This window comes from Acipenser ruthenus, chromosome 49, assembly GCF_902713425.1.
Source record: "Acipenser ruthenus chromosome 49, fAciRut3.2 maternal haplotype, whole genome shotgun sequence".
NCBI classification, from domain to species: Eukaryota; Metazoa; Chordata; class Actinopteri; order Acipenseriformes; family Acipenseridae; genus Acipenser; species Acipenser ruthenus.
In genome coordinates, this window is record NC_081237.1 from 1,146,231 (window position 1) to 1,174,161 (window position 27,931).

A 27,931-nucleotide genomic window follows, 5' to 3' on the forward strand; every position below is an offset into this window, starting at 1 on the left:
AATTATATGAATCCCTTGCTTTCTTGTGTTCTTTTGTTTAACATGGTTAAACTGGGCAGTTGCATGAAGTGACAGCATGTAAAAAGGGAAACTGAATTCACAAACGCATTGTCTTTTCTTTATCTGCAACTGAATCCATTCTGTCCTGCTAAAGCTGAATTTACATGTGCAAATCACTTATGCCACAGATCCATCGGTTAACAGAGGGTCTCTTATCAGATCCATCAGTTAATGGAGGGTCTCTTTCAGATCCATCAGTTGATAGAGGGTCTCTTATCAGATCCATCAGTTAATGGAGGGTCTCTTATCAGATCCATCGGTTGATAGTGGGTTTCTTATCAGAACCATCGGTTAATAGAGGGTCTCTTATCAGATCCATCAGTTAATAGAGGGTTTCTTATGTTACCTGATCGGATATGATCTACTGTACAGCCTAGTCACAGGCGTAATTTACATGGGGGACATGGGGTACATGTCCACCTCACATTGCAGTAGTACTAAAACTTTTACTGCTCAATAATTTGGAAACACCAGTGAATGGCAAACTGGCCTACCCGGGTGATGCAGGCTCGGCAGCCCTAGGCATTGCAAGCCTAGGTGATCCAGGCTCGGCAGCCCCAGGTATTGCAGGCATGGCAGCCCCAGACGTTGCAGGCTTTGCAGGACAGGTCAGGAGTTGACCCTTGGGAGGTGAAGACAGGACCTGATCCTCCGGGGGGGGGGCACCAGGTAGTCTCCCTCTATCACTGGGGACTGGTGCGGCTCTCCCTCGGTCGTTGGGGGCTGGTGTGGCTCTCCTTCGGTCATTGGGGGCTGGTGTGGCTCTCCCTCAGTCGCTGGGGACTGGTGCGGCTCTCTTTCGGTCATTGGGGGCTGGTGCGGCTCCCCCTCGGTTGCTGGGGGCTGGTGCGGCTCTCTTTCGGTCATTGGGGGCTGGTGCGGCTCTCCCTCGGTCGCTGGGGACTGGTGCAGCTCTCCCTCAGTCGCTGGGGACTGGTGCGGCTCTCCCTCGGTCGCTGGGGGCTGGTGCGGCTCTCTTTCGGTTGTTGGGGGCTGGTGCGGCTCTCCCTCTGTCGTTGGGGACTGGTGCGGCTCTCCCTCGGTCGCTGGGGACGGGTGCGGCTCTCCCTCGGTCGCTGGGGGCTGGTGCGGCTCTCCCTCGGTCACTGGGGGCTGGTGCGGCTCTCCCTTGGTCGCTGGGGGCTGGTGCGGCTCTCCCTCGGTCGTTGGGGGCTGGTGCGGCTCTCCCTCGGTCGCTGGGGGCTGGTGCGGCTCTCCCTCGGTTGCTGGGGGCTGGTGCGGCTCTCCCTCGGTCGCTGGGGACTGGTACGGCTCTCCCTCGGTCGTTGGGGGCTGGTGCGGCTCTCCTTCGGTCACTGGGGACTGGTGCGGCTCTCCTTCGGTCACTGGGGACTGGTGCGGCTCTCCTTCGGTCACGGGGGACTGGTGCGGCTCTCCTCTGGGCTCTGGAGTGGACGTGCCTACTGCCTGTGGAGGTGGGATAGGCATGGCCCCTCTCAATGGGACTGGAGATGGTGGGGCCCCTCCCATATCTACAGCCAGGTAGGTGAGTACCACGGCTGTGATGTCTGAGAGGGACTCTGGGCGGTGTTGTTTTTCCCATACTTCCCATCGCTCCCCAGAGGGTTTGGTCTGCACTCGGTACGGTTCGGTACTTTTGGTATGAAGTGTGAACAGCAAAGTCCTCTTGGGAAACGAACTGTCCTAAGACCACCTAAAGAGGTCCAAATGAGTCTTGTTCGCTCGCTAAACCTCAAATGTGAACAACTGCTGGACTCGGTCCTTTTGCACATATGAAACAAACTATACAAGGTAACACCACTCAGAGGTAAACTTTTCACGTGTAGAAAACAAGTAGAGCAAAAACAGCCTTATGTTGGAGAAATGTATACTTTAGAGAAACTGGATAGTTTAAAAAAATAGCTAGATTTCATAGACTAAGCTAATTTGAAGACAATTTGGGTTTAATATTAAGTGCAGTAGCCAGATGGCAGGGAAGTTTTTAGTGTTCCTAAATTCTGTGACAACTTGAAAGGTGATTCCATTCTATCATGTGTTTTTAGGGAAATTACACCTTTGGCTAAACATCCTTTCATTTAAACTTCCTCACTTTTGAACTTTAGTTTTAGTGCCTTGTGAGTGAGGCCCCACGTGACCAATAATATTGGCTGATAGGAGGCTTGTAAAACTTGTATCAGTATATAATTGTCTTTTCTGATAGGTTAAGCAATAAGGGGTGATGTCATAAGGTTAAGTCTGTATTAACCCCAGTGTTGTATTGTCTTGATTCTGTTGTGACCTGTGCTTAGGGAATATGGAATACCCAGCTGCTGTACTGAATTGAATAAAACATCTTTGTTGAAATCTACAAAGGAGTTCGGAATCACAAGAATTTTATACTTACGAATGCACGGATAAGAAAAGAACTTTTATATTTAAATTCAACACCTTCATTTTTACCGGTCAGAAACAGTAAAATTGTTAAATTGTCTCTATTTTGTGATTTTATCACTTTTTTTTTTTTTAAGTAAAAACTGCATCGGTGTGCTCAGCAAGATAATTGTGAGTTTGTCTCTGTGCCATTCAAAACTAAAACGAGCAATCTTATGGATTGTGTGTTTAATCTTTCTGGTTATGTGTTTATCATGTTTAAATGGTACTACTAATAGCTCATCTATTTTTTTATTTGGCTTTTTGTACATTTAAATGTTTTGAGTTGACACTATAAACAAAATAAGTTGTTATCATCTGCAATAAATACACCCGATATTTCATTTTTAAGTTATTATTGTGTTATTATATACTGTTATTTTAACGGTTGGTACGGCATCAGTAAATTGAAAAAAAAAAAAAAAAATCCCAGTTTTCTACTCTGCAAATCTGGTAACACTTGAGAGTGAGAGAAACTAAAGCTCTGATATAAATCCAAGCCGAGCAACTGGACAAAACCCACAAAAATAGTCAAATACATTCAGTCTTTTCTTAAATGATTGCCTACAGTAGGAGAACAGTGCAGTATCGCGCAAATGAATATCGCACTATTCTCCTGCTGCATGTCATTCAACAAATGTTTTAATTAAATTAGCAAAGTGCTGCCCCCGTTCCCGCTTTCTTCCACAGCAATATGTAAAACATGCTATTAAAAACTGAAGCAATACTTCAATAGCTGCTATCTTTCAAGATACCTTGCAGAATATTGTAAACATCCGGTTCACAGACCATAGAAACAAACAAGTGAACTTGCAAACTGCATTGTGAACAAAAAACAAACAGAAAAGGGCCAAATAAATGAACTTGCAACCAAACGAACTCGGTCCCTTTGCTCGCAGATAAGTGTGAACAGCAAGCACATTGATACATTGTTTCAAACAAAACTAACCAGACCGAGTCCATTTGAAATGGACCAAGTGTGAATGCAGCCTTAGTGTTTGTTTTTATTGTTTCAGAAACAGTATTCCTATCTTTTATAAGAACAAAACTAGCAGTTTTCAGCAAGTTAACAGCAGAGTAATTTATTACTTACAAATAAAATGAACAATCTTATGGATTACTTGTTTAATAATTTTGATTGTGTTTAATTACTATTATAAATGATTTGAAAAAATAACAACCTCTGATTGGTTAAACAGCATCATATGACCGTGCGTATATAGAGTGGGCACATTAAGTGAGCCGCTCAGAGCAGTGCTCAGTGACAGAACCCTCTTAACAGCATGCTCAGCTCCGCTCCCTCTGAGCAGCTCAATGACAGAGCCCTCTTAACAGCATGCTCAGCTCCGCTCCCTCTGAGCAGCTCAGTGACAGAACCCTCTTAACAGCATGCTCAGCTCCGCTCCCTCTGAGCAGCTCAGTGACAGAACCCTCTTAACAGCATGCTCAGCTCCGCTCCCTCTGAGCAGCTCAATGACAGAACCCTCTTAACAGCATGCTCAGCTCTGCTCCCTCTGAGCAGCTCAATGACAGAACCCTCTTAACAGCATGCTCAGCTCCGCTCCCTCTGAGCAGCTCAGTGACAGAACCCTCTTAACAGCATGCTCAGCTCCACTCCCTCTGAGCAGCTCAGTGACAGAACCCTCTTAACAGCATGCTCAGCTCCGCTCCCTCTGAGCAGCTCAATGACAGAGCCCTCTTAACAGCATGCTCAGCTCAGCTTCCTCTGAGTGGCTCAGTGAAAGAACCCACTTAACGACAGCTCAGCTCAGCTCCCTCTGAGCAGCTCACAGCACTGCAGAGCAGATTTCATCGGTGATGTGAGTAAGCGGAAACATTCTCACTCTGAGCTGCTCAGTCACTTACATGCACCCAGTGTATACATACGGGTTGCATACTAATGAGCCACTTCACGCTGTATAAATCAATACCTAAAATATTCTAAATTCCATCACAAAATTTCATGACAAACTGCCATTTTATTTATTTGTTATAAAACCACTGCTACAAAATGAGTGACATTCACCCCATTTTCTTTAATATATTTGGATATGAGATTACAGATTACAGGCATGGACTGAGAAAGTGCAGTAAGAACTGGTTTTGTAATGCGTTTTTTTTTTTTGGAATGCTGTTTTGTAAATTGCCAAATACTGTAAATGTTACAGTTTACATGCAGTACCATACTTTGGTGTTTTAGACACACTGATATACCTGACATTATTTATTCATTTATAATGCCCCAATGTTAATAAAGAAACTATAATGCAGCATAACGACTCCCTCTGAGATACATCTGATGAACCTCTGGAACCAATTACAGGTTCTGCTGTGCTGTTAAGAAACAAGAACATTCTTTAACATTTATAACATCAGACTCTGAATAAGAGCCACAAATTCATTTTTTTTGTAATTTTCTAGTAATCTTACTTGTTTTGCTTTTTCCATCGATGCATAGTATTTAGACCACCAGTCAATAACGTTTTCTGCAGAATCATCAGCAACAGTGCGTTTTCTTCTCTTGGTGGACCTTCTCAAGGTTCTTCTACCATCCTGAAAAAGTTCGTTTGGTAAAGTTCACTGTGAAGAAACTAAAACAACTTCATAGCTTTACCTCATAGTCTATGATTAATTACAGTGTGCTTGTTGTAATGCAGGGAGTGCAGGGCTCTCTCTAATTACAGCGTGCTTGTTGTAATGTAGGGAGTGCAGGGCTCTCTAATTACAGCGTGCTTGTTGTAATGCAGGGAGTGCAGGGCTCTCTCTAATTACAGCGTGCTTGTTGTACTGCAGGGAGTGCAGGGCTCTCTCTAATTACAGCGTGCTTGTTGTAATGCAGGGAGTGCAGGGCTCTCTCTAATTACAGCGTGCTTGTTGTAATGCAGGGAGTGCAGGGCTCTCTCTAATTACAGCGTGCTTGTTGTAATGCAGGGAGTGCAGGGCTCTCTCTAATTACAGCGTGCTTGTTGTAATGCAGGGAGTGCAGGGCTCTCTCTAATTACAGCGTGCTTGTTGTAATGCAGGGAGTGCAGGGCTCTCTCTAATTACAGCGTGCTTGTTGTAATGTAGGGAGTGCAGGGCTCTCTAATTACAGTGTGCTTGTTGTAATGCAGGGAGTGCAGGGCTCTCTCTAATTACAGCGTGCTTGTTGTAATGCAGGGAGTGCAGGGCTCTCTCTAATTACAGCGTGCTTGTTGTAATGCAGGGAGTGCAGGGCTCTCTCTAATTACAGTGTGCTTGTTGTAATGCAGGGAGTGCAGGGCTCTCTCTAATTACAGCGTGCTTGTTGTAATGCAGGGAGTGCAGGGCTCTCTCTAATTACAGCGTGCTTGTTGTAATGCAGGGAGTGCAGGGCTCTCTCTAATTACAGCGTGCTTGTTGTAATGCAGGGAGTGCAGGGCTCTCTCTAATTACAGCGTGCTTGTTGTAATGCAGGGAGTGCAGGGCTCTCTCTAATTACAGCGTGCTTGTTGTAATGCAGGGAGTGCAGGGCTCTCTCTAATTACAGCGTGCTTGTTGTAATGCAGGGAGTGCAGGGCTCTCTCTAATTACAGTGTGCTTGTTGTAATGCAGGGTGAGAAGGGCTGAGGCTGAGAAAATGTGTTTGCATTAAAAAATGGTAACAGTAATAGTTGTGAACTGACAGCAATAGCATTGTACATTATGAATAGCCTACTGTGACCGATCTACTGTGGCCAATGAGTTTATTATATAAGAATGTATTGAGTCATAAATATAAACTCATGTAATTTATATTTTAGATATCTCTTACCAAAAACATAAATACTTGGGGTTGAAACCCATCTACTGTACCTTAGAGTACACTTGTGTCAGTGGTGGGGTTTTTGGTGTTGGTGGTGGATCTATATTGACATAGGTTTCTTCTGGGGGAGATGCCTCAATAACAGTTGTTTCATCCTCTGGTTCTTTCACTCCTGAAAGTAACAATAAAATCACTAAGAAACAATTCATTAATCACACACATTGCCTGTTGGAATTGCAATTTGCAAAAAGCAATATTGTAATAAATTGTATTTTATTTTCTATAAAAATGTATCATGTATAATGGTGTATAATTATGACAAAACATGTATTTCATTGGTCAGCCGCTAAATAGCTGATACTTTATGTATTTACACCTTTGTTAGCAAAACAACATATACCTGTACAATTTTAAATAAGCAGTCACTTGATTTTATCTTTTCATTACACATTTAAACAACTTAATACTCACATAAGGTGAGAGTAGCTGTTAGTTACTTCCTGCTAATATTGGACTTGGCTTTCGCCATGATAAAATTAGACAGTAGTTGAGGGCACCAACCAAGACCTGTCTTCACTGTAATATATGAGCCTTCAGTGCTTCTCCTCCGCCAGGCAATGTGGATTTCCTGTTGACCCGGTGTTGATGGCTGTAGTGTAATGCTGGCTCCAGGGATCAGCCTATTGTGGCCTCCCTGGTGCATCAGCACAAAAAATGGCAGCGATGCTGGCTCCAGGGATCAACCAAAGTTCGGCCTCCCTAGCGCCTCATCATGGCAACCTTCTGGAATGGGCTGGGTGGGGCACTTTGCAGGGGTCATTAGGTGGGCACCTCCCATCTTCAGTGTTTCATCGACGAGCCGACACCTCGGGAAGGCTCAACAGTAATGCTGGCATCCCAACACCACTCCCCTCCCAACCCAGCCCACTTTACTTACCTTAGCCATCCATTCATTTTCATTGATGTTAATTTGATATTGAACTCTTGCTCTTATTACTCCATTCGTCCAGTGCTAATGCCAAGCATCACAGCACCTGGTCATGATGCCAAGCAAAGCGACCTTGGCTCGGAGCCACTTACATCCTATAAGAATGTGCTTCACGGTAGCCGGTAATGAACACAAAGGACATGCAGGGTTCTCTCTACCCATATATTCAGGTTCTTCGGTGATGGAAGTACATCATATGTGGACCTGATTTGTAAGCACATCCTTATCTGTTCCATTGCCCACAGGTCTCAGTATGCTAATCTTACGCTTTTCCACAGTCTCCCATCTCATCCATTCTCCCTGCTTAGCCTGGGACACTGACTTGACACACCTCATCACCTCCTCCTGCTTTTGCACTTCAGAAACTACCAACTTGCTCCTTTCACCTGGAGCTGCTTTGTGCCACCTCAGCGAGACGAACTGAGACCAAACCTCCTCTTCCCTTTTGTACTTGCCCCATGATATCTTCTCCCAGTTCTTACTATTGGTGCTGCCTCCCTCACACACTTCCAGCCAAACCCTAGCGCACTTCAATTCCTCACTTAAAGTTGTCTGGCAGCTGCAGTTTCCCTTTACTATAGAGTGCTACCGTGCTAAGTTATCATGGACTCTCAGCCATTTCTTGAATTAATCAAAGCTTCCAGTCTCTCTACTGTTTACATGGAAACCTCATACACAGTAAGCGGCCACAGCAACCTTGGAAGAAGACCAAACTGAAAGCACCAGACTTTAAAATTGCCTGGTAGTGCACTACTGTCAATCCTCTTCAGCCTTGCATTGCCTGCTGTCCACCTCTCCCACTCAGACTGTATCCTTTACTCCTAAGACTCATTACAGAAGGGAAATGGAAATCAAAATGCCTAAAGGCTTGGTCTCCAGTGATCAATTTTTCATACAGTTTAAAAATGCTCCATATGAATATCTCAATATTGAGTCATAGATTATATAAGGAATAGTCGTTATCTTGCATCAGAACAAACTCAGAGTCAATTGCACCTGCAAATGGTCCTACTAGAGGTCCAAGACTGTGTTTATGTACTGTAGAGGGGTGGGCAGCTGATGCAAAATGCATCTCAACAGCTGTCACAATGAATTGAAGAACATGTAATAGGTCTGCATAGGAAATGTCTGAACAGCGTTTCTGGCGGTATGTTCATGTTTTTTTTGCCATCTTTAATGTTTACTCCTTTAATTGTTTTGCGTAGTGCAATTAACAGTAGTAAATGCAAGTTAGTAAGGGGTTTCACTTCCTTTTACCTTCTCTAGCTGCCGGTATTTGTTTTCGTGGGGTGGTGGGGAGCTCCTTGGCTTTGTAGAAAAACTGTTTGAGACAGTTCACAACATGAGTCCCAACTAGAGTGCTGTGACCAAATGCCCTCCAGTCAACAACACTGATGGTAAGAGGTGGATGTAGGTGCTCATTCTCTGGTATGTCCTGTTAATAAAACAAGATTCTGTGAGAAGAAAAGCATGTTTACAAGGACCATTCTACAAACATCCTTTGTTATTTGTTGATGTTAAACTGCAGGGTATAACATGCTAGAGAACCTACTGTTAGCTTAGACATCAATCTTACTTATAAATGGATAATTACCTTGCTATAATGCTGAACGATGCTGATGTTGATTTTATTGCCACCAAAATGAGAACTGAACAGTTTGTCAAATTTGTATGCATATTGCAATTTTGCATATTTCAAAAACACTGAATTTACTGTTTAAAATTCTATAAAACATTGATTTTAAATGTAATTTTTACATTTTTATTATAAATATGCCTTTATTTTCATTTTATATTAAACATGTTTCTTCTGAACTCAACACATGTGAATAAATGCCAGAGGCATTATAAGTTAACACTTTATAACTTTAGCAGTCTGCAATTCAGCTTTCACTTCAGTCTTGACTTTGTTGTACATCTGTGGTATTATAACCTCAGAGAATTGTTTCCTGCTCGGTGGTTGGTATCGTGGGTCCAGGACATTCACCAAGCCTCTGAAGTCTGCAGAATCAGACATTCTGTATGGCATTCTCTATGGAGTTCTTTAATTTTAAAAAAATGTGCACTTTTTTCTGTGATCATTTTTGCCCTTGCTGAATTAGCTGGGTAATTCACCCCAAGCATAGACATGACTGTTTGCTGACCTGAAATTGACATACTAGCCTTTACTTGTTCACTGGGACTCGAATTTCCTTCTGCAAGTAAGTGATATGTAAGGTTGGTAGTACAGCTGTCATGCCAAATGCCCCCCCCCATAAAAGTATATTAACAGATGTTATTAATATTCATCCAAACAAAAAAACAACCAGCACTATTGATGTGTCTGTATGAGACAAAATAAGTTAAAATTTATTTAAATTAGGTTTGGGTTTTTCAATATAATATTACAAATAATAACTGAGTTAGGCATAAATATGTACACATATCTATGGTTTAATTCTACAAAGTAGAACTCATGGTTCTAGTAATTTCTGCAAATCTGTAGACAATTGATGGTTAATTGGGTAATTGGCTTCCCTTTTAAAAAGAGGACAGGTGTACCCAGTCAGAGAGAAAAAGCAAGGAGGACGGTGTGTGAGAACTGGAGCAAAGAGAGAATTTATTCTTAAGAAAAGCCACAATAAAAGATCTCTGAAGAAATTCTATAAGTCTGTGTGACCATTTCTGTTCTGTGTGAACAAACAACTGTTTTTTGTTGTCCCACTTCAACTCTGACAACTGCTTCTTGTGGGTAAATGGCTTAGCTGTCCCGTGGTTAGTTAGGGCTTGTGAAGTAAAAGTGTAGTTAGTATCTTCGAAAGAGTTTTTTTTTTGTTTTGTTTTGTTGTTTGCTTATTTTTATTGCATATAAAAAAATAAAGAACCCCACAAGGGCTACTTGTACCAAACTTCAAATTGCTGCTGTTATTTACTGCAATAACTCCCACACCCAGCGTCAGCCCTCCACAATAGATAGATATGAATTGCAAAAACTTATTGTGAGAGTGTAGTCCTAGGGGGAAAAAAGGACTACATCTCCTAGAAGGTCACAGGCTGAAAAGCCTTCATTTTGTTAATTGTTTAATTTCATTGTTTGATTAGTAATTATCCCCTGCACCTGGCTATCATTGTGAATTACAGCCAGGTGCAGGGTATTTAAAGAAAGCAGCTAGCCTGCTTGCTAGTGTGTGCAAGCGTATGAAGAGAAAGGTACTGTGTGGAAGCCTTTTTTGTGAGTTGTTTTATTTGTTTAAAAAAAAAACTGTTTTGTTTTAAGAAAATAAGAACATAAAGTTTACAAACGAGAGGAGGCCATTCAGCCCATCTTGCTCGTTTGGTTGTTAGTAGCTTATTGATCCCAGAATCTCATCAAGCAGCTTCTTGAAGGATCCCAGGGTGTCAGCTTCAACAACATTACTGGGGAGTTGGTTCCAGACCCTCACAATTCTGAGTAAAAAAGTGCCTCCTATTTTCTGTTCTGAATGCCCCTTTATCTAATCTCCATTTGTGACCCCTGGTCCTTGTTTCTTTTTTCAGGTAAAAAAAGTCCCCTGGGTCGACATTGTCTATACCTTTTAGGATTTTGAATGTTTGAATCAGATCGCCGCGTAGTCGTCTTTGTTCAAGACTGAATAGATTCAATTCTTTTAGCCTGTCTGCATACGACATGCCATTTAAACCCGGGATAATTCTGGTTGCTCTTCTTTGCACTCTTTCTAGAGCAGCAGTATCCTTTTTGTAATGAAGTGACCAGAACTGAACACAATATTCTAGGTGAGGTCTTACTAATGCATTGTAAAGTTTTAACATTACTTCCCTTGATTTAAATTCAACACTCAAAAAAGTCAAGCAGGTTAGTTAGACACGATCTCCCTTTCCTAAAACCATGCTGACTGTCTCCCAGGATATTTTTACCATATAGGTAATTTTCCATTTTAGATCTTATTATAGTTTCCATAAGTTTACATATAATAGAAGTCAGGCTTATTGGTCTGTAGTTACCTAGTTCGGTTTTATCTCCCTTTTTGTGGATCGGTATTACGTTAGCTATTTTCCAGTCTTTCAGTACAACCCCTGTGTCAAGAGACTGTTGCATGATCTTGGTTAGCGGTTTGTAAATAACTTCTTTCATTTCTTTGAGTACTATTGGGAGGATCTCATCCTGCCCAGGGATTTGTTGATTTTAAGAGCTCCTAGTCCCTTTAACACTCTGCCTCTGTTATGCTGAAGTTATTTAAAATTGGATAGGAACAGGCTGACATGTGGGGCATGTTGTCCGTGTCCTCCTTTGTAAAAACCCGTGAAAAGTAATCATTTAATATATTTGCTATTTTTTTTCTTCATCTATGATTTTGCCATTTGTGTCTCTTAGACATTTAACCTCCTCTTGAATGTTCTCTTGCTGTTATAATATTGGAACAACATTTTGGAATTGGTTTGTGTTCTGGCAGGTAAACAGCTTAGCTGTCCTGTTTTATAGTTTAGTTTGTTCCTGTGTGTTTTAGTTAGTCTCAAGAAAGAGCTAGGTGTTTGTTTTGTTTATTTTGTTTTTGGTGATTATTATTAAAAAAATAAAAAAATAGTGCTGAAGTGCTTTAAACCTCAATTTCCTGTGTCCTGGGTCTGTTTTAAAAGGGGCAACAAACCAAAAGTGGTGAGGATCTTTTACACTTGGTGGCAGCGTGTGTGGGCGCCCCTAAAGACCCAGAAATGGACGCAAATTTAAAAGATTTGATCGCAAAGATCAATCAGAACACTGCCGTCAGCTAGAGCAAAACAAAAAGTGGAGACAAAGTGGAGTGGAGTGGCATTCAGTCAGAAAATAGGAGGCACCTTTTTACACAGAGAATTGTGAGGGCAGCTTTAGAAAATACTCAATCGGAGGGTAAAACACAGGTGCAGAAAAAAATGGTCGAAATAATGCAGTATAGCGCTATCCTCCAGTGGGTCTCTGAGACAGAAATACAATGAATCTTGGTTGTAAATCTCCCTCCCGACCTGTGAGGGCGCTAAGCAGCGAGGACAGAGTTCTTTCACTCACTGCATCACCCCTACGCCTGACTACAATAAACCACTTTGCCACAGTCTCCTTTGAAAATAACCCCCACAGTGTTTAAATTGGAGAGTAAATTACTTAATGACCCAAAACCTTATCTGGAGTGCTGTCTGTACATTATCTGAGATTATACAATAACCAGACAATACTCTTTTGTGGTTTTCCTATGGAGATCAGCCATTCTGTTATTAATTAACAGCAAAAAGTGGACTACAATGCAATAATACCTGTGGCGTGTTCCTCTGTAATAATGGAACTCCCTCTTCAAATAATTACTATAATGATTTTACTGACTTTGGAGTTTTTACCTCCATGCCACAGCCATGCCATTATTCCTAATTTGAAGATAACAAAAAAGATTGGTCTTAAAGCCCTCTTGCTGTCCACACAACTATGATAATGGAACTCCCAAATGTTCTTAATTGTTTCAAAACAATGGTGAAAATATTACATATTTACCATTTCAAAGACATCCACAAGTACAGAGAAATTCGGATTGCTCTTGTAACTTTGAATGACGGAAGATCTGACTCCTTTTCCTGCACATTCAATAAACACCTGAGGTCGATCCACAGAGAGTAGTTGGACCTTCTTCAACTCACGCAAGCCCCAAAACAGTGCCTGCAGGATGAATAGAATTAGGTAATAAGTTAAAACATTCATGTTACAGCCACTCTTACTGCATTTACATTTTTCATATGTCTACCCAGAGCATATTTTCTGTTCATGTAAATATTAGCTGTACCATACACCCCTTACAGTTTTGTTAAGGAAATGGTAAATGCTGTATTGTGTTTTTCTACCTTTCTCAAGCACTAGTAAGTGTTACTAGAACCTGAAGGTACTATATGGAATTCACCAATAATATGCAAAAAAATAAATAAAATAAATTAATAAATGTTGTAGCTGCAAAATCAATCAGACATCTGATTTAAATAACATTTTTTTGTTGTAAACAATTTACCAATGTCAGTTTGCACAACACAGCCAATAGCATAACATGGAATTAAACAAGCATATAATTAACATATACAATCATCATTTCATAAATCCCAATTAGAATAGCCATAAGCATGACACTTAGAGCCAAGATGGATTTGAGCAGAGAAGACAGAATTCAACTGATTAGAGCGCATTAAGCAAACAGGAAAATTGTCTATAAAATTTAAAAACAGCACTATGAATATTTTTATTGTACATTTTATGATGAAATATCCCTTTTGGAAGCAGTTCAACGTTAAGAACAAAACAAAGTTCCCAACTGTAGGTATACAATACTCATAACCGGGGCGTGCACAAAAGGGGGGCAAGCAGGGCACTGGCCCCTCCAATAATCTGCTAATCAATGTATTGCGATTGCACTTTCTGTCACTGACACTCACAAACTGAACGTATTTCCTGATAACGTGCAGTACGCGCTGTTTATTTTACACACACTGTTTAAAAGTATTTTTTTCACAGTAAAACAGGTTTAACCCTTTGCAGTCCATTTATTAAGTGCATGTCAGGCGCGTCAGGTCCAATTTATTTTCACACGCGCAGTTAATTTTAGACGCGCTGTTTAAAAGTATTTTTTTCCACAGTCAAACGGGTTAAAAGGCCCTGCATATCAACAAAGCACTCACTAGGCATCTCCAGCCCCGCCTCATCCTTTCGTTTGCTATAGCTTTCACATATGCTAAGAAATAAATAAATAATAATAATAATAATAATAATAGTCGTACATAACGATCAATCATCTCCGGATCACTCGTTTTATCACCGAACGCCTCAATAATGCAATCCAAGTCATTATTTTATTACTATAACATCTCAAAAAAGCTCTGGAAATGTCTGTGATATTCTCTGCACACTGATGCAATAACAGCCAGCTTGTTTCCTTATGGCCGCCATTATCTGATGCCAGGGGCAAGTATGACTATTCATGAGATACGCCCTTTTTTTCGGCTTGTCTCGGCTCCTGTCGCTCCCACTCGGCCATTGAATGGTTTTCTCGTCTTTTTCCGGAGAAAAAACGATTAGAAACCTGTTTTTTGCGTCTTTCTGATGATGTCGGACAGGGTCCGACATTGGACCGGATAGGAATAATTGCAATGACGGACCAGGTCCGACATTGGACCGCAAAGGGTTAAAAGGCACTGCATATCAACAGGACACTCAGTACTGCATCTCCAGCCCCGCCCCACCCCTTGTTCACTGTATTTTTCACATACCTCTTCATAGTCATACATACTGATAAATCATCTCCTGATCACTTGTTTTATCACCAAACTCCTCAATAATGCGATTCAAGTCATTATTTTATTACAATAACATCTCTAAAAGCTCTGCCAATGTCTGTGATATTCTTTGAGCGCTGGATGCGGAAGCAGCTATCTTGTTTGTTTATGTCCGTGTTATCGCTGTGGTGCAAGGTCTATGTGTATTGTTTAGATCCGCCCCTTTTTTAATTTTTTTTCCAGCTCCTATCGGTCTCACTCAGCCATTGAAAGGGTTTCTCGTTTTTTTCCTGAGAAAAAATGACTAGAGACCTGTGCTTGACGTCTTTTTGACCGTCTTTTTGGACTGGAAAGGAATAATTGTAATGTCGGACCTGGTCCAACATAGGGCCGCAAAAGTTACTCTTTTATGTGGGACTTTGTCAAAAGCTTTCTGGAAATCTAAATAAACCATGTCGTATGCTTTGCAATTAAAATCAAAAAAATCAAGCAGGTTAGTTAGACACGATCTCCCTTTCCTAAAACCATGCTGACTGTCTCCCAGGATATTGTTACCATATAGGTAATTTTCCATTTTAGATCTTATTATAGTTTCCATAAGTTTACATATAATAGAAGTCAGGCTTATTGGTCTGTCGTTACCTGGTTTGGTTTTGTCTCCCTTTTTGTGGATCGGTATTACGTTTGCAATTCTCCAGTCTGTCAGTACAACCCCTGTGTCAAGAGACTGTTGCATGATCTTGGTTAGCGGTTTGTAAATAACTTCTTTCATTTCTTTGAGTACTATTGGGAGGATCTCATCCGGCCCAGGGGATTTGTTTATTTTAAGAGCTCCTAGTCCCTTTAACACTTCTGCCTCTGTTATGCTAAAGTTATTTAAAACTGGATAGGAACAGGTCGACATGTTGTCTGTGTCCTCCTTTGTAAAAACCTGTGAAAAGTAATCATTTAATATATTTGCTATTTTTTTTCTTCATCTATGATTTTGCCATTTGTGTCTCTTAGACATTTAACCTCCTCTTTGAATGTTCTCTTGCTGTTATAATATTGGAAAAACATTTTGGAATTGGTTTTAGCTCCCTTAGCAATATTGATTTCTATCTCTCTCTTGGCCTTTCTAACTTCTTTTTTGACTTGTGTTTGCAGTTCCAAGTACTCTTTCTGTGTACTTTGTTTTTGGTCCCTTTTAAACGCTCTAAAAAGTGCCTTTTTTCGCTGAATATTTTTTTTAATTGATCTATTAAACCATTTTGGCCATTTTGTTTTAGATTTAGATTTGTCTACTTTTGGGATGTAATTGTTTTGCGCCTCTAGTACTACATTTTTAAAAAACAGCCATCCTTTTTCTGTGGATGTTTTCTCTATTTTACTCCAATCTACTTCTGTTAGTCTCTGTTTCATACCTTCATAGTTTGCGTTTCTAAAATTGTAAACCTTAGCTTTAGTCATTATTTTGGGGGTTTTATAAAACACTTCAAATGAGACCATGTTGTGGTCTGAGTTTGTCAACGGTTCTCTGACCTCTGTTTTAGTTATTCTGTTATTTTAGTTATTATTATTTGAAAAGACTAAATCAAGGCATGCCTCCCCTCTAGTCGGTGCCTTGACAAATTGCATTAGGAAGCAGTCATTTGTCATTTCCACCATTTCAATTTCGTCCGTCGTGCTCCCCACCGGGTTCTCACATCTTACACGGGGGAAGTTGAAATCCCCCATTAGTATGTTTTGTGTATGTTGAATATGATAAAGGGGGTTCGCTAAATGAGACATTTTTCAATGGTATAAAGAGTCTGTTTTTAAAGCATAAAGGTCGATTTCACACATTCTCTGCTTGAATTGGAAAATAAAGATCGAAAAAAACAGGTAAATTCTTTCTAAAATAAATGTCGATATTAATCATCGATTTGGCAAAAAAAAAAAAATCGAATAGTAGCAAGCCTAATTATAAATTAATCCTAGCATTGATATAGTGGGATTTCAAAAATAAATAACATGCAATACTTGTGATATGTTAATACATATCTTAATATGTAAATAATTGTTCCTAATACATTTCCAAATTATGATGACCCAACACACATCCACCGATGACCCCTTTGATATTCATTATCTCTAGCAATCTGTGAGTCTGTATATCAATTTCAATTTGTATATCCATGTCCCTATAATTAATGGAGGAAGAGGATTTCAGATTTGTATTAAGGTTTTAAGATTACAAGCTGGCATTCCTCATTTTACTTGTAAAAGGTTTTTGGTATTCCAGGGCCGTCATACCATAGAAACCTGCGGTTATTTCCTGTCATCCACTTGTATTCTGTGGGATACACTTTCTACTATTATTATGGGGTTAAAGGGTTTTAAGGTTAGTACATGGGTTATAAAGTTACAAGCTGCCATTCCCTATTTTCGCTGGTTTTAGTGTATTTTTGGTATTTCGAAGCAATAGGAAACTGCTGTCATTCCATGTTATTGTAGTTTTAATTTGTATATCATTGTCTCTATTATTAATGGAGTATGGGGTTTTAAGCAATCTTGACGTTTTTATAAAACATGCTGTACTTCTTTTTCCTCCATTGTTTCCTTTTGCTGTCATTCGTTTTAGTGCGTCCCCTGACAATAAAACTGAAACCTAAACCAAAATTTATGAACAATGATAAAAAGGTTGGCAGTCTCAGCACTAAGCAAGCAGTATTTTCAGGCGCTCATCGGGCACTTTCCTGCATGTTGAAGGTTCATATTACCATCCCTTCATAATTTTAACATAGTAACATAAATCAAAAGTTATGACCAGACTTGCTGTACCTGGTTGATTGTGACAGCCCTCAGTAGGGATAACCATGGCTTCATACTGAGTCTGGGTATTCAGATGTCTAGGGCTGTTTTCTTTCCGGTTTCTAGAGTGGTTTGTTACCGAAAGCTGCTGGTGCTCGTACGAGCAGGCATATACAAACCCAGTCTGCGAACCCTGTCTAAACCTTTTTGCATCCTTGATGTATAAAGCTGAAGATGGAATTTTGAGTTTAAAAACTAAGTTGTTGTGTCTGTTAAATTACTCTTAGACCAAAATTTTGACCAAATAAAAACATTAATAATGACGCTAAATTGACTAAAACCACCCAATGCAAAAGTATTGAAAGAAAATAAGTGAGTTGTGATCTCGAACCATGGTGAAGCTGAAATATGCAGTACACTGGGCAAAGCTGCAAAACAAGTGAAAGAGATGCTGTCGGATATGTCACAGCAAGTGGAAAACGGAATACATTCAACACAGCGAGACAACAAGGAGGGATTCATTTGCAGAAGAAACTATTAATATTGCTTATGCCCAGTACAATTATGTATACATGCTCTAAAGAAAAGGCAGCACAGATTTGAAAACAAGGTTTAGGGTTTGCGTTGCTGCTCTACAAACTCATCGTTGCCTTTTTCACAGTGGATCGGCAGAAAATAATATTTAAGTTTGTCCACTACAGTTGTACTGTAGATACTTTCTGGTTGAATTGTGCTGTTATAATTGCTGTTTTAAAATGTTACATTGCTAAATATGCATTTATATGGAAATAAATGATTAGACAATGTTACACATAAAAGTCAATGGATTTATTTTTCTAACATATTTTCTCTGTATACAATTAGTATTAGTTTGGCAAAAACATTAGACTTGGTGTTGACAAATTTGCCAGTGAGATTCTACCACCTTTTATTTTAATTCATTTGTGATTATCTGTGTAAACATGTTATTTAAAACTGCTACATATTTCTACTTTCAACAATTCACAGGAATGTGCTTATTTAGCTGTTTATGCTCATTGGTTTATATTTGATACAAAGTGTCATTGTGGAAAGCAGGTGAAATGTGTCAAACTTAACTCGAGGTTGTGAGTACAGTATGTATCAAATCTGGTGAGATGTATTCGATAGACTCTCTACAAAAAGAGTTTACCTGCGTTCTTACCCTTGTATTTTTTCTAAAGCCCATGCAATACATTTCTTTTTTTCAATGATCTGAAATAAGAGCAGTCTAATGTCCATAGCTGCTACTGTAAACCGATTAAAAAAAAAAAAAAAAAACCGTTATAGAAGACTCCAAACCCACTGTCGACCGTGTGTGTAACCGGGGTCAGGGTTTAACTGTTATAGAAGACTCCAAACCCACTGACGACCGTGTGTGTAACCGGGGTCAGGGTTTAACTGTTATAGAAGACTCCAAACCCATATGACGACCGTGTGTGTAACCGGGGTCAGGGTTTAACTGTTATAGAAGACTCCAAACCCACTGACGACCGTGTGTGTAACCGGGGTCAGGGTTTAACTGTTATAGAAGACTCCAAACCCACTGACGACCGTGTGTGTAACCGGGGTCAGGGTTTAACTGTTATAGAAGACCCCAAACCCACTGACGACCGTGTGTGTAACCGGGGTCAGGGTTTAACTGTTATAGAAGACTCCAAACCCACTGACGACCGTGTGTGTAACCGGGGTCAGGGTTTAACTGTTATAGAAGACCCCAAACCCACTGACGACCGTGTGTGTAACCAGGGTCAGGGTTTAACTGTTATAGAAGACTCCAAACCCACTGACGACCGTGTGTGTAACCGGGGTCAGGGTTTAACTGTTATAGAAGACTCCAAACCCACTGACGACTGTGTGTGTAACCAGGGTCAGGGTTTAACTGTTATAGAAGACTCCAAACCCACTGACGACCGTGTGTGTAACCAGGGTCAGGGTTTAACTGTTATAGAAGACTCCAAACCTACTGACGACCGTGTGTGTAACCAGGCTCAGGGTTTAACTGTTATAGAAGACCCCAAACCCACTGACGACCGTGTGTGTAACCGGGGTCAGGGTTTAACTGTTATAGAAGACTCCAAACCCATATGACGACCGTGTGTGTAACCGGGGTCAGGGTTTAACTGTTATAGAAGACCCCAAACCCACTGACGACCGTGTGTGTAACCGGGGTCAGGGTTTAACTGTTATAGAAGACTCCAAACCCACTGACGACCGTGTGTGTAACCGGGGTCAGGGTTTAACTGTTATAGAAGACCCCAAACCCACTGACGACCGTGTGTGTAACCGGGGTCAGGGTTTAACTGTTATAGAACACTCCAAACCCATATGACGACCGTGTGTGTAACCGGGGTCAGGGTTTAACTGTTATAGAAGACTCCAAACCCACTGACGACCGTGTGTGTAACCGGGGTCAGGGTTTAACTGTTATAGAAGACCCCAAACCCACTGACGACCGTGTGTGTAACCGGGGTCAGGGTTTAACTGTTATAGAAGACTCCAAACCCACTGACGACCGTGTGTGTAACCGGGGTCAGGGTTTAACTGTTGTAGAAGACTCCAAACCCATATGACGACCGTGTGTGTAACCGGGGTCAGGGTTTAACTGTTATAGAAGACTCCAAACCCACTGACGACCGTGTGTGTAACCAGGGTCAGGGTTTGTTGATTTGTATAAGGATTAGTTTAGGGATTTTAGATCTTACATAAAAGTATTGGAGCGAGGTATGTAAGCGCAGCCTCCATTGATTAGCGGAGTTGTGCTTGTCGTCTTTACAGCAACTTTTGTTTGTAGTTTTATTTCCAGTGTTTTATTTTGCTTTTTGTACATTTGTTGTAAGTCTGCTGTGAGCTACCATTGTTTGTAGCACCGTGCAGTTCTTCTGTGCACTGTCTGTCAAGAGATAACCCATGCCCCCTATCACCGGAACATTTTAAATTAGAAGTGCTACCTCATAAAAAAAATATTTTAAAAAGCTTTGGAGCCAACATGTTGATTAAATAATTTCAATCTCCAAATCCATGAGCTGCAGTTCTACTCAGACATGATTTGCCACTTACAACCAATCGTGGCAACAATGAGGGTACCAGCAAAATAATAAATAATTGTGACCTCAATGGTTTAAATTTTATTTTGGCACAAACAACAAACGGCTACATTAAAAACAGTGATACCAAACCGATTGAACCGACTCACAACCCTATTTCAAAATCATTCAATCAATCAATCTATCTATCTTTATTTTATATTGCGCCTTTCATGGTGGACCACCATCACAAAGCGATTCAGAAGAAGGACATACCTCCACTCTATATCTTCTCAGGACCGGGCGGATATTTGCAGGAACTGGATAGATTTGGCCATCAGGCTCATCAATGGGTGGAAGTGTTTCGGGTTCGGTTTCAGATTCAGGGATCTACATGTAAAGAAGAAAAGTAATTAATACATTGTTTTATCCTATGTCTACAAATCTGGTGATTCCAGTAGTATACAAGAATGACCTGGATCTGTGATCTGCTGCGATCTGGCACAAATTAACCCCTGACTTTAGGGATACCAAGATATGTAGTAAACAAGATTTGAGTTGTTTAACAGGCACTAAATATCCCAAATTCCCAGGGTGCGATGAAGGCAACAGATGGTCAATAAGCCTTCCACATTTCATTGTAAATCTGTAAACTACCTGCAGTGAAGCGAGGTGACCAGAACTGAACACAATATTCTAGATGAGGTCTTAATATTGCATTGTAAAGTTTTAACATTACCTCCCTTGATTTAAATTTAAAAACAGAAAGTACTGATTAGAGGAGAAACCTCAAAATGGGGGGAGGTAACCAGTGGTGTACCACAGGGATCAGTATTAGGTCCTCTGCTATTCCTAATCTACATTAATGATTTAGATTCTGGTATAGTAAACAAACTTGTTAAATTTGCAGATGACACAAAAATAGGAGGAGTGGTAAACACTGTTGCAGCAGCAAAGGTCATTCAAAATGATCTAGACAGCATTTAGAACTGGGCAGACACATGGCAAATAACATTTAATAGAGAAAAGTGTAAAGTATTGCATGCAGGCAATAAAAATGTGCATTATAAATATCATATGGGAGATACTGAAATTGAAGAAGGGAACTATGAAAAAGACCTAGGAGTTTATGTTGACTCAGAAATGTCTTCATCTAGACAATGTGGGGAAGCTATAAAAAAGGCCAACAAGATGCTCGGCTATATTGTGAGAAGTGTTGAATTTAAATCAAGGGAAGTAATGCTACGCGGCAATCTGATTCAAACATTCAAAATCCTAAAAGGTATAGACAATGTCGACCCAGGGGACTTTTTTGACCTGAAAAAAGAAACAAGGACCAGGGGTCACAAATGGAAATTAGATAAAGGGGCATTCAGAACAGAAAATAGGAGGCACTTTTTTACACAGAGAATTGTGAAGGTCTGGAACCAATCCCCAGTAATGTTGTTGAAGCTGACACCCTGGGATCTTTCAAGAAGCTGCTTGATGAGATTCTGGGATCAATAAGCTACTAACAACCAAACGAGCAAGATGGGCTGAATGGGGCCTCCTCTCATTTGTAAACTTTCTTATGTTCTTAACCCTTTTTATTATATATCCAAGCAAGCTTTTTTGTAGCTTCACCACTTTGTCTAGATGATGACATTTCTGAGTCAACATAAACTCCTAGATCTTTTTCATAGATTCCTTCTTCAATTCCATTGTCTCCCATATGGTATTTAAAATGCACATTTTTATTGCCTGCATGCAGTACCTTACACTTTTCTCTATTAAATGTCATTTGCCATGTGTCTGCCCAGTTCTGAATGCTGTCTAGATCATTTTGAATGACCTTTGCTACTGCAACAGTGTTTGCCATTCCTCCTATTTTTGTGTCGTCTGCAAATTTAACAAGTTTGCTTACTATACCAGAATCTAAATCATTAATATAGATTAGGAATAGCAGAGGACCTAATACTGATCCCTGTGGTACACCACTGGTTACCTCGCTCCATTTTGAGGTTTCTCCTCTATTCAGTACTCTCTGTTTTCTACATGTTAACCACTTCCTAATCCATGTGCATGCATTTTCTTGAATCCCTACTGCTTTCAGTTTGAGAATTAATCTTTTATGCGGGACTTTGTCAAAAGCTTTCTGGAAATCTAAATAAACCATGTCGTATGCTTTGCAATTATCCATTGTCGATGTTGCATCCTCAAAAAAATCAAGCAGGTTAGTTAGACACGATCTCCCTTTCCTAAAACCATGCTGACTGTCTCCCAGGATACTGTTACCATATAGGTAATTTTCCATTTTGGATCTTATTATAGTTTCCATAATTTTACATATAAGCAGTGTGGAGTAGTGGTTAGGGAACACTGCTGTTGTACCCTTGAGCAAGGTACTTTATCTAGATTGCTCCAGTAAAAACCCAACTGTATAAATGGGTAATTGTATGTAAAATAATATGATATCTGTATAATGTGAAATAATGTATAATGTGATATCTTGTAACAATTGTAAGTCGCCCTGGATAAGGGCGTCTGCTAAGCAATAAATAAAAAATAGAAGTCAAGCTTATTGGTCTGTAGTTACCTGGTTCGGTTTTGTCTCCCTTTTTTTGTATCAGTATTATGTTTGTAATTCTCCAGTCTGTCGGTACAACTCCTGTCTCAAGAGACTGTTGCATGATCTTAGTTAGTGGTTTGTAAATAACTTCTTTCATTTCTTTGAGTACTATTTGGGGGAGTTTGTTTGTTTATTTTAAGAGCTCCTAGTCCCTTTAACACTTCTGCCTCTGTTATGCTAAAGTTATTTAAAACTGGGTAGGAACAGGTCGACATGTGGGGCATGTTGTCCATATCCCCCTTTGTAAAAACTTGAAAAGTAATCATTTAATTTATTTGCTATGTTTTTCTCTTCATCTATGATGTTGCTATTTGTATCTCTTAGACATTTTACTTCCTCCTTGAATGTTCTTTTGCTGTTATAATATTGGAAAAACTTTGAAATGAACATTGCCACCTTGGCAGTGTTCATTTCTATCTCTCTCTTGGCCTTTCTAACTTCCTTTTTGACTTTTTGCGCTTGCAGTTTCAAGTACTCTTTCTGTGTATTTTGTTCTTGGTCCCTTTTAAACGCTCTGTAAGTGCGTTTTGGCCATTTTGTTTTAGATTTGGATGTACCATATTCCTTTGAATTTAAGACATGCTTTTTTAACCATTTTTTGCTTCTCAGAAATAGCCTGCGTCTTGAATTTGAGTACAGTATAGTGATGCGTGTATTAAAATCACCAACAAAAGAGGTGACTACCCGAGTACACAAACAGCAACCTGACTAACTGCCAAGAAAAGACAACAAAGGCATATGCCTGAATACACAAGCAGCAATGTGACACTGCTGAGAAAAAACAAACCAAGCTTCCTGAGGAATTCCAAGAGAAACGTTTACAATTTCAGCATTTGTAACAAACAGTACCAGCTGGACAGATCGGAAATGCTGATCAGACCCCGCATTTTTCAACATGCTAAGCAATGTTCAATGCTGTTGTGGTTGCTGGGGTACATGCTGCCTGATGGCGTGGAGTGTTGTGTCTTGCTTGCTGTACCAGGATGTGTGATGCTGTAAGTGAGTGGTGGTGTGTGTACAACAGAGACGCCATCTTAAGTATTATACAGTGCACAGCACAATAAACAGGCTCTGCGGTTAATCTACAACGACACTATTTCATGTCAGTTTTGTACGATACAACAGCCTAATTGAGGTTGTATCTTTGTAAATGCATATTTATTTGATGTTTTATTTTTTCCTCAAATTGAGGGTGGTAAATTTGGGCTGCATCTTAAATTCGAGGGCATCTTAAATTTGAATTGAATTTGAATACGGTATTTGTTTTGCGCCTCTAGTACTACATTTTTTAAAAAAATAGCCATCCTTTCTCTGTGGATGTTGTCTCTATTTTACTCCAATCTACTTCTGTCAGTCTGTTTCATTCCTTCCTGGTTTGCCTTTTTAAAATTGTAAACCTTAGCTTTAGTCGTTACTTTTTGGGGTTTAAAAAGCACTTCAAATGAGACCATGTTGTGATCTGAGTTTGCCAATTGCGTCCCACTAATTGGCGCCTTGACATGGTAGACATTTGTCATTTCTACCATTTCAATTTCGTCTGTCGTGCTCCCCACCAGGTTTTCCCATTTTAGTCATAATAAAGTTTATGTCCTCCAACTCCAATGTATTTTAAACAACATGACATTGCATTTAAACTATGTTTTTTTTTAAATGACAGGATTGAACAATAAAATCCATGCTTTTCCATTTTTCTGCTGATTTCTCGTTGTTTTGAATCCTGAAGCAACAATTGCTTGAGATAATGTTGAAATTACCGAACAACAATTTTTTTAAACTATGGTGAGGGTAATATGTCAGAGGTAATATGTGTGGGACCCGCCCAGTCCTCAAAGGTTGTCTGGTTGAATGTCTTTACTTTGCAAGAGCAGGGTGATGTATTATCGTTTTAATGTTCAAATTGCATCCACAAAGCAGTGCACCGGAGTAAGAGTAAACATGCACGCAATGATGGGAAACTATAAATATTCCCTTTAATGTTAGTTTATGGATTTTCTAAACATTTATTTCGAGTAAACTAAACATAGGCGTTTACATGTTTTAAATTATTGTACCATTAAACAGTGATAAAGAAATAACAGCATAACCACAAAGTATCACCACAGGGTTGTTTGGGTTGAGTTAGAGGCGCCGTTTGTTTGTTTGTTTTCCAACCTTGAAATGATTTATCTGAATTTGATAACCTACCTGTAGCAATTCAAAGGCTGCAAGAAGCTCTCCACCCAGCATGCTCCCACAAAAGACTGGGTAATATTGAAGCAGGGGTGGGGTGTAATGCTCCTCAGCCAGCTTGACTACAGGAACAGCCAGTGTGGAACCAAGATATTCTGCCTTACCCTATTGCAAAGGGATATTAAATACAAAGAGATACGTTAAATTGAATCTGACTGTACAAAGTATGCTTAATGTGACAGCCCTACCTACAAAACATTTGCTTGCCTTAATTTATTCAAATGTGGAACTCTGTAAATAAAAAGTGCACAGCAGCAACCAGGATGTTTTGGGTTGATCAGCAGATTTGGTGTCACAAAAATGCACCATTCTGGGATTTTCCATTTTCACTTGCATAGTGACTTAAAAGTCCTGAAGTATTTCTAGAATAGTTCACACAAAATACAAAGGGTAATCCTGTGGCAAACCATAACACCTCAAAATTTCAATAGTGGGCCGGCAATTTAGTTTTTATGAAGGTACAGAATTCTCAGGATCCATTTGAGCAAGAGACCTGGTTTTGGTCCATGAAAAATGACCTCAAACTTCTCCAAAAACCATGGAATATGAATACTTTAGTATGCAGCATAAACCCCCTGAAATTAATATTTAACACAATTTCAACCAAGTTACATAAAATTTCCAGAAAACATAAGGAGGTACATTCACAGAATTGCAGAAGCTCTTTTTTCAACAGGAGCATTAGCATACAAGCTGTGCAAGCCATGGCCCAGCAGAATCCCCAGATTCAGATGCTTCAACTAATAGAACATACTTTTATGAACTATAGCACAGCTTAGTTATATACCTTCATTTTGTTTTGCATTTCAGCAGAGCGCTCCTGTCATAGCTAAGCTAATAGTTTATTTAGTTTTTTTAATGAACATTTTGAAATTAATTTTATAAGTTTGTGGCAAAAAAAAACGTAAAACAATTTCTATTGAAATAAAGTCCCACATCAACCATGACTGGGTTTGTCTGTGTGTAACCCTTGGAATTAATATAGCATTTATTTAAGAGCCTTCAAAATGTATGTAGAAAAATAATCTGCACTCAGACAGACTCACCAGTGCATCATCATCATAGAGCTCTATGACAATAAGGGGAGGGTCCCAAGCAATGTCTTTTACTTCACCATGTAGGGGAATGTTATTGAAAAGCAGCATCTGGTTCCAGGTGGGGGTCAGGGTCTGATTCATAATCTAAAATAAAACAATGCATTTAAATAATGTTTAAATAATGAGTTAACAGTTAATTGACAGTACTACCAGAGAACAAAAAACAGAAACAAAAAATATATGGCATGTCTGTTCTGATATCACAAATACATTAACATTCCCATCATCAAATTTGTACCCCTGCCTGCGCTGCCCTGGATCTCTGACGGTAAGCTTAGCTCACGCTACACTCAACAAGCTTATTTGCAGGCATTCTGTACATATATCTAACACAATTATATCATTTGAAGTTCTTCCCAATCACACATTTTTTCATGTCACGTTAAGCATCTGTTGAACCTTTTTTTCTTCATACATATAAGGCTGTAAAAGTGTGCAACCTCCAACTAAAATAAATGTGGCCACTAGCTTCCGCATTGTGTTTTAAAAGACGATTGGAAGCACATGTTCCTCTCATCCACTCATCCAATACTTCAAATGAGTATTTTACCAGGCAATTACTGGTGAAATACAATACATATAATGAGTTATATATATTACACTCATAGTTAGGATTCGGTAAATCACAGACAAAAATAACCATTTCGTGTGATTTGAGCATTTACAAATTATCAAATTATTTTTGATCAAATTGTGCAAATTATTTTGATCAAATTGCGAAATGGATAATACCAAAGAAGCAAAGAACAAAACATAAAAGAAGAGACAGTTTCTTCGGTCTTTGGTCTGCTGGAGGATCTGTGGAGTGCCTTTAATAGTCGGAATGAATTTCAATTGTCCGATAGTTCATTCCTAATTTGGATGACATACCCAAAGAAAACAAACATTCTCTTCATACAGCAGCAGCAGCTGATTCTGGAGCTATGCAAGGCCTCATTTTTGTCAAAGCAGTGCTTGTGTGTGCGTGAGGGAGTTCAGTGCAATTCTAAATGCCACAGTAGCAAGCCTTGCAAAAACAAATCCTGTGATTTGTATGTTTCTAAATCTAAACTGTGATTTTTTTTTTTTTCTTTATGTCTAATTTGATTGAGCTACTTTAATTTGATCTGATTCTTGTTATCTAAACAATCAAAACAGTGTTTTAAAATGAGGCTCAGTGCCCAGTGGAGCTCTCAATATGGTTTCTTTTGAAACTGTTCACTTACCAATGTTGTCGTCATCTAAATAAAAACATTTAAGAAGGTTTTTTTAATTGTCAAAAAGCAGTCTCTGTCTTTATTCCACAGGCTTAAAAAGTTTGTATTTCACTTGATGCCCATTTTTAACACCCCGCAATGAATTGCTATTCGCAAATGAGCAGCATCTTTAAAATCTGTTCTGGAACTGTGCATTTGCTCAAAGCAATCTCGCAAGCAGAGTCTCCAGTATAAATGTAGGAATGTATCTGGGTGTTTTATCGGTCTTTATCAGTTAAAACCGAACATCAGAAGCCCTAATTACATGGCAGCTATCTTAGGTCACAGGTCAAAGTGAAGGGCAATATTAGATTTTGCATTGCATTTTCCATAAAATATAATATTGGCATGTGAGATATAAGCAGTTAAAATAGAGAGGCAGTGGCAGATTTACAAAAACATCACAGGGATTTTTAATAAATCTGTTCAGATACAATTCAGACATACTGACAGAGCAATTAAGGAGTAAAAAGGCACTTCCTGTCCTGTT

General features: G+C 39.6%; 1 protein-coding gene across 1 annotated transcript in view; it reads right to left on the minus strand.

Moving 5' to 3' along the window:
* The window catches only part of LOC131721859 (fer-1-like protein 6), a 205,746-nt gene that overhangs the window by 111,953 nt on the left and 65,862 nt on the right, over nt 1-27,931 (minus strand). The window contains exons 21-27 of the mRNA XM_059014974.1: nt 26,156-26,290; nt 25,065-25,214; nt 20,549-20,662; nt 12,697-12,858; nt 8,460-8,637; nt 6,265-6,386; nt 4,882-5,004 (exon numbers count right to left, since the gene is read on the minus strand). Of these exons, the coding sequence (XP_058870957.1) occupies nt 4,882-5,004; nt 6,265-6,386; nt 8,460-8,637; nt 12,697-12,858; nt 20,549-20,662; nt 25,065-25,214; nt 26,156-26,290 (984 nt within the window). The remainder of the gene's footprint in view (nt 1-4,881; nt 5,005-6,264; nt 6,387-8,459; nt 8,638-12,696; nt 12,859-20,548; nt 20,663-25,064; nt 25,215-26,155; nt 26,291-27,931) is intronic.